The sequence below is a fragment of the Triticum aestivum genome, chromosome 3A (assembly GCF_018294505.1).
Source record: "Triticum aestivum cultivar Chinese Spring chromosome 3A, IWGSC CS RefSeq v2.1, whole genome shotgun sequence".
NCBI lineage: Eukaryota > Viridiplantae > Streptophyta > Magnoliopsida > Poales > Poaceae > Triticum > Triticum aestivum.
This window is the reverse complement of record NC_057800.1, coordinates 741377455-741384471: the sequence shown is the minus strand read 5'-3', so window position 1 is coordinate 741384471 and position 7017 is coordinate 741377455. Positions and strand designations below refer to the sequence as shown.

The following is a 7017-nucleotide window of genomic DNA, read 5'->3' as shown; positions in this document are numbered from 1 at the left end:
TCATCTTTTATTGACTTATATCAAATAAAGTATATTTTCTTTGGCAAGTCAATAAGTTATTACAAAATCAAATCACAGGCAGAATTTGGTAAACATTTATTTACACAATCATATAACACGGACAGGTAAATTATGGATATGGACAGTTAAACATTTATACCACATAGCAACGCCTAGGAAATACCTAGTAAAAAACAAAAATGTGTGGGAGCTGTCAAAGGAATTTGTCAGAATTGTATGATCTCTTCTAGAAAATCTTAGACCCTCTTTCGACTTCGTTAATGAACCCACCAAAAAACGTTTGAATGTATTACTTTTTACACTTGTATGGTACATAGGAATTGATCCTTTCGGATATGGTTAACTCTCTAGGAAAAATTTCTTTGTACCTTTGATAATTTTGACATGCAGACGAGCAATATAGCTGTGTATAAAGTTATTTATGTTGTTGCCAACACACTTATATTCCCCTATTCATTGTTCTCCATCCCTAAGCGATTGAGTTTTTTTAGTTATTTAATCTTTCTACCAAATTGTGTTTTCAGTTGTGGTGTTCCAGAAAAGCCGGCCCTCACCCTACGAAGTTCGACCGATGTGATCTACATTCAAACCAAGCGAGAGGTCGTGCAATATAATAGGGTTTTGTATCTACTTCTCGCCCCTCCCTCCCGCCTCCGTGACACCAAGAAAGGTCTCCCCGACATCGACCACCTATCCACTATTGCTACAATCGAGAGGGGGCAACGCCGACCACCTCATGAGGCATCCCCCGCTGCAACAACCAGCGTGTTCCAAACCATAGGGGCAAGGCATCACCCGCCGCTCCATCTCTACCCGTTGTTGCAGTACCCATTGCTGCAAATACAAGGAGGGAGGGGGGGGGGGGCAATGTTGACCACCCGCAACAACGTCCGTGCCTCAATGTGCTCACACCATCAATGATGTTTGTGAGCTCATGGGCCACAACATCACCGTTGTTGCGATAAGCGGCATCAAAACATCCCCGGTGTTGTAGAGTGCTCGTCTGCGACATCATTGATGTCGTGCTCACCGTGTTGCAATGGGTGGCCGTGCCGACGGCGTGAGTTCACCAAGGGTTGCAACATCGTCTCCGTTGCAGAGGTTGCCGGGCACTTTAGGAGCATCGCCGATGGCGCGGCCGTCGCGGCAGCATATGGCGGTGCTGGGGTTATGCGCCGGTGGGCGTGGATGTTGGTGTTCCACAACTCGGGAAAAGGGAAGGGGAACGACTGATTTCTTAGCGTTAGCCATTTAATTATCATTGGTTTATTTTTGCTTTGTGTCATGGAATCCAATGACATATATCAATGGCAAAGAAATCAGTGGTGTGATGGCATCGCACATGCTGACAATGCTGCCCTCCTCTCATGAGATCCATTCACGTGCCTCGTTACATATACCAGTACAAAATAGCAATTTTAAAATCAAAATTTTAGTAGTACTAGAAGTACAATTTAGAAAACCCAATTAATCACGAGATCGCATCGCCATCTGACGGACAATGACACCCGGGCCCCGCCACGGCCAAGTTTATCAGAAATCCCACGTGGCCAAGAACAGCCACCGCATCCACCAATCCCCCATCACATCACCACAGCCCGAGACGAGATCGATCGATCCCATCCCATCCGGCCGGAGTAACGCGGCGGCGACGGGACTCCTCTCGGCGGCGGACAACCAGCCACTGGTAATCCCGTCGCTTGATTCCGTACCTCTTCTTGGATCCATATAGGCTCCATGTATGCTCAAGATTTGATTTCGTTCCGTGTATCCCCGTGAATCTGAATCCAGTCCGACATCCCCGTTCGCTCGCTGAATCCTCGTACTTTAATTTCTCGGCGTGCAGACTGGTTCAATCTTTTTGTCGGAGCCGATTGGCCGGACAGGCGAAAAGGGGATCGGCGGGACGATAATCTTGATTATTCACAGAAAGGCGCCGGCTTTTAGCGGCGGAGGACGGCGATGGACCCGCAGGTGGCGGTGCAGGGCGGGGACTGGGTGTCGGCGGTGACGCCGCTGCTGAAGCTGCTGTGCCTGACGGTGATCGGGCTCCTCCTCGCGCACCCGCGGGCGCAGGTGGTGCCCAAGGCCACCTTCAAGCTGCTCAGCAAGCTCGTCTTCGCGCTCTTCCTGCCCTGCCTCATCTTCGTGCACCTCGGCCAGTCCGTCACGCTCCACAACGTGCTCCACTGGTGGTTCATCCCCGTCAACGTCCTCATCGCCACCGCCGTCGGCTGCGCGCTCGGCTACGCCGTCGCCCTCGTCTGCCGCCCGCCGCACCAGTTCTTCCGCTTCACCGTCATCATGACGGGCTTCGGCAACACGGGCAACCTCCCCATCGCCATCATCGGCTCCGTCTGCCACACCGCCGACCACCCCTTCGGCCCCGGCTGCCACCGCGAGGGCATCGCCTACGTCTCCTTCGCGCAGTGGGTCGCCGTCCTCCTCGTCTACACCCTCGTCTACCACATGATGGAGCCCCCCATGCAGTACTACGAGATCGTCGGCGAGGGCAACGAGATCGAGGAGGAGCCGCAGCTCAGCAACTTCAGCCGCCCCCTGCTCCAGGAGGCCGAGTGGCCCGGGATGGCCGACAAGGAGACGGAGCACTCCAAGACGCCCTTCATCGCCAGGATCTTCGCCAGCATCTCGGGCTCCTCACAGAACACCTTCCCCGACATCGATTTCACCGAGGAGGGGGGGATCTCCGGCGCCGGGCCTAGCAGCCCAAAGTCGCTCCGGTGCTTGGTGGAGCCCAAAGTGGTCAGGAGGATGAGGGTTGTCGCTGAGAAGACTCCGATTCAGCATGTCCTTCAACCGCCGACCATCGCCTCCTTGCTGGCCATCATCATCGGCATGGTCCCCGTGCTCAAGGCTTTCGTGTTTGGGGCTGATGCGCCGCTCTCGTTCTTCACCGACAGTTTGGAGATCCTGGCTGCTGCCGTGGTTCCCTCAGTGATGTTGATTCTCGGAGGCATGCTCGCAGAAGGCCCAAATGACAACGCACTGGGTATGCGGACTATCGTCGGTATAACCGTCGCAAGGCTCCTGATACTCCCCTGCATTGGCATCGGCATTGTGATGCTAGCAGACAGGTTGCATCTGCTCGTCGAGAACGACCAGATGTACCGGTTTGTGCTCTCACTGCAATACTCCACCCCCAGTGCCATCCTGCTCGGCGCCATCGCAAGCCTGAGGGGTTACAGCGTTAAGGAAGCATCCGCGCTCCTCTTCTGGCAGCACATCTGTGCGGTGTTCTCTCTTTCCATCTACCTGGTCGTATATTTCAAGCTGTTGTCGTACATCTGAAAGATGATTGCCGGCCTTGCAAAACCGGGTTATAGCAGTCATCATGGGAAGTGATTCCCAAGAAAAGGAGTGCTTGAATGGATTCTCAGCCATGCCTCCTTGTGGTTAAGAAGTGTATTCATAATTTGCTAGTGATTTGTTATTTCTGTCACATGTATTATTATTCAAGAACAGGAGATACGGTTTTTGTCGTTAATTATTGTTGATATATTGCTGGTGTACATGTTTTTGATCTTATTGCAATATTGCACTTATTGGCTGCCATTGACAACTTTGTAGAACAACACAAGTTGTCAATACATTGTTTGTCTGATCATGAAGTGCAAATGTCTGGTGGTCAACAGCAATGTGATACATTTGAGTAGCATCTAGATTTCTGTTAAATCACTCAATGTGATCATGGTGCAATGGCCAGAAAGCAGATAAACTATTTTGTATAATTTCTTGAGAGAGGGTGAAAAAATCAGTTTTGTTTATCAAATTGAAGTCGAAGTAATGACCTTAAATTATGTCCATTGTACAAAGTATATGAATGAAACAAAAATTGCTGATAGGTAGTTCCTGGAGAGATCTGGAGAACAGAGCAAAGACAATCAGGCATGCCAGAATGGTGAAAAGTGAGCCAATAAAGAACCACAAATTGGGCAAAACTTTCAATTTTTCTTGAGGTAAATAAAGGTGTCCAGCAACTCCATGCAACTTTCTACTTCTACTTGCAAGGGGAAGAACAAAAAGGCATGGCACTAACATATGCATCACTGTCATCAACTGAATTGAGTGGCCACTTTCGATTTTCTTTCTGCAGGTCTGGGCTGGCCACTTTATCCTCAGATCCAGACATGCCGTTGAATTACAATCCACACATTGCTTTCAGGTTGGATTGCTGACTGGAAAGCTAACCCCCAAGGCACTGTGTGCACCAGCATTACCACTAGTATTTTCTTTACATGTTTGCAGAGAGTGGAGTGGCAAAAACAACTCCTTTGCTTTCCTTGTTTACTCGCTAACCTATCATCGACGATCTTGGAGAATGGTGACCAGGTTTTCCCGAAGAACGAGATCGTGCGATTTGCGAGCTTCCACGGGTGGTATCTTGCTACTTTGGTGGAGAAGTTAATTTCCGCGCGAAGCGACGTGTCGCGCTTTGGCCATGTGGGAGACAAGTGCAAGTACAATTCATGCAATAACTTGGTTAGTGAGCAAGCAAATGCAAATTTATTTAAGTTCAAGGTACCCCTTCAGATGCCAAGGCAGTGATATGCTTACAACTTCTAGGAAACAGGGTTTTCCCTCAACTCATACCAGCAACATAACTATATACCATACTACGAAATTCCTAGTTCCAATTTCCGTCGGCGAAAAGAATTCCTTGTGCCGCACACGAGCCTGAAAATCCATGTTGTCTCTTTATGCATCCTCCTTTTGCCTCCTTTTCCCCCTGCTCCTACTTTTGAGTCACCAACAACAGAGGAAAATTTAATCATGTGGACAGAGAAGGCAGAGTCCCCGAGAGCCGTATATAAGTCGGCATCCGCGGCCGAGGAGTTGTGATCCACCTCAAACCTCCAATTCCTCTGTGATCACTTGTTTGGATGTGCTGTGTCAGTTACAGTGACCCGTCTCCTCCTCTTCCTGCCGAGGAGAAGAGTAAAGAGGAGGAGCAGCGGTGCAGCGCAGCCATGGAGGTGGATGCAGAGGCCTCCTACAGCTATGGCTTCCTCCCCCAAGGCAGGCACCAGCCCTATTATGCTCCACCTCCTCCTCCACCAGGTATGTTGTTCCTTGCTCTCTGTTCCTACTAACTGTTGTTTGGTTTCATTTCACTCTGAGAACACCCGTGCGCCGTTTCGTTATGAGGCGACGCGTTGCCGTTTGGTTTCTGATCTCATCCTTGGTTTCTTCATGGTTTATTGGGTCCATTCATTCCTGCTTTCTCTTGAGAAGAAACTTGTTCTTGCTGGTTCCTGTTGCCCTGTGACAGGTTCTTGCATTTTCTTTCCTGTTTATCAGGAGTGCAGCTATAGTTGCTGTTGAATCTTTCCTGGCCTTTTTTCAGATTTTGTTTTCTGTTACTTCTGTTTTCGTGGTTGCCTGCAAAAAAATCAACTTGGAGCCTTGCTTTTGGTCATGTCTTGATCAGACGTAACAAGGAAAAATAACATTTCTTTCTTGCTTCTCGCTTTCTTGGCATACAAGAGAACGATCTAAAGTTGGGTGCTTTAGTCATTCTAGCTCATGAAAAAGTTTCCACGTCGTGAGATTGAGAAGTTGACTGCACCTTTTAACAAAAAATTACTCTACGACAGAAGGGTTAGATTAGATCAGATTGGATTGGATTCGATTTGCTTACAGCAGCACATGAGCTGATTTTATTTTTTTGTTGATGTTACTCAGAAGATGGTGAACTGTGGGAGTACTTCCCTTGCCCTTTCTGTTACATCGAGGTCGAAATGCCCTTCATCTCCAGCCATCTGCAGGAGGAACACTGCTTTGACACCAGAAATGCTGTAAGAGAGTCTCTCTTTTTTTCCCTTTTGCCTTCTATCTGCAATTGCTTGCTTGAAATACTACAGTTTTGATCAAACATAGGCTTGAGCCAATAAGCTGTTCATGCTGGAAATGCACTTACAATCATAAGACTCTTTTGTGTGAATAAGGGTGCAATCTGGAGATCCTAGTATGCTAGTATTGAATGTTTGTTTATAGAATCCCAAACGGATTATATAGCTCTTGATATAACAATAAAACAGAGTGGATTGATTCCATGATAACAGTTTGATATCATGATTTTCTCTCTACGATGCTGAATCACTAATGGGGGTTTACCCGATGACCTTCAGGTTTGCCCGATATGCGCCGAGAATCTGGGGAAGGACATGTCCGCGCATTTCAGATTCCAACACCCCCATCTTCTCAAGGTACTATCCCAACTCCTTCCTACTTCAGACTCGACACCATTCCAGGCCCCAAAAACTCATCTGAGATCATGGCAGAGGAGGAAGCCTTCGAGGCCCAGCAGCTCACCATGGCCAGCAGCGGCATCACCACCTGCATATGATGTGAACCCCTACATGATGAGTAGCAGGCCATGCCAGGACCCTGAGCCTGACCCGCTGCTCTCCCAGTTCATCTGCGGCAGCGGAGACCAAACCGAAACCGAGCCGGGACTACGCCACGGCCCGAGCAGCGCTCATCCGGCGGATGCCCAGAGGTGAGGAAGATGACGGTTGCCTGTTTTTTCAGAGATTTGCTGTGGCTAAGCTCAGCAATGGTGGTGCCTTTTGTTTTCAGGCCTGTGAGCCAGCTGGAGCTGGAGGAGAGGCTGCAGAGGATTGAGTTCCTTAGGGAGATTATCACATCGACCATTCTTTAGTTTACTATAAGCTCTAATTATGTTCTAAGCCTGTGTTTTATGGTCCAGATGTACTATATAGCCTTGGCTATCCATCTATCAATACAACATTTGCATACTTTGCAGTTATTTCTTTGTTATAATTTACTCTTTTTCATAAAAAAAGTTAATGTGCTTCTTTGGTGTATGTACTGAGAGGATTAACATGAACATCAATCAGTGTTCCATTGAGATTTTCCCGAGCTGATTTTCATTTGCTTGCGACGTCAAATAATTTCAGTTCAAAATACAATTCGAGGAAACGAATAGAGTAAAATGGGAGAAGCATATACAGA

The 7017-nt window shown here is 48.2% G+C and overlaps 2 protein-coding genes across 3 annotated transcripts; both read left to right on the top strand.

The window, feature by feature from the left end:
• Nucleotides 1-1515: 1515 nt before the first annotated feature.
• Nucleotides 1516-3565, top strand: LOC123063662 (protein PIN-LIKES 2). Its single transcript, XM_044487539.1, has 2 exons — nt 1516-1708; nt 1868-3565. The coding sequence occupies exon 2, from the start codon at nt 1984-1986 to the stop codon at nt 3328-3330; it is 1347 nt and encodes a 448-aa protein (XP_044343474.1). The 5' UTR covers nt 1516-1708; nt 1868-1983; the 3' UTR covers nt 3331-3565.
• Nucleotides 3566-4476: 911 nt separating this feature from the next.
• LOC123063664 (protein DEHYDRATION-INDUCED 19 homolog 5) lies at nt 4477-6913 on the top strand. 2 transcript variants are annotated; one of them, XM_044487542.1, is made up of 5 exons: nt 4477-5100; nt 5728-5837; nt 6171-6248; nt 6324-6541; nt 6622-6913. In XM_044487542.1, the coding sequence occupies exons 1-5, from the start codon at nt 4923-4925 to the stop codon at nt 6701-6703; spliced, it is 666 nt and encodes a 221-aa protein (XP_044343477.1). In that variant the 5' UTR covers nt 4477-4922; the 3' UTR covers nt 6704-6913. The 2 variants fall into 2 exon arrangements, with proteins under 2 accessions (XP_044343477.1, XP_044343476.1); XM_044487541.1 differs by having other exon boundaries at nt 4589-5100; nt 5725-5837.
• The last annotated feature ends 104 nt before the right edge of the window (nt 6914-7017 follow it).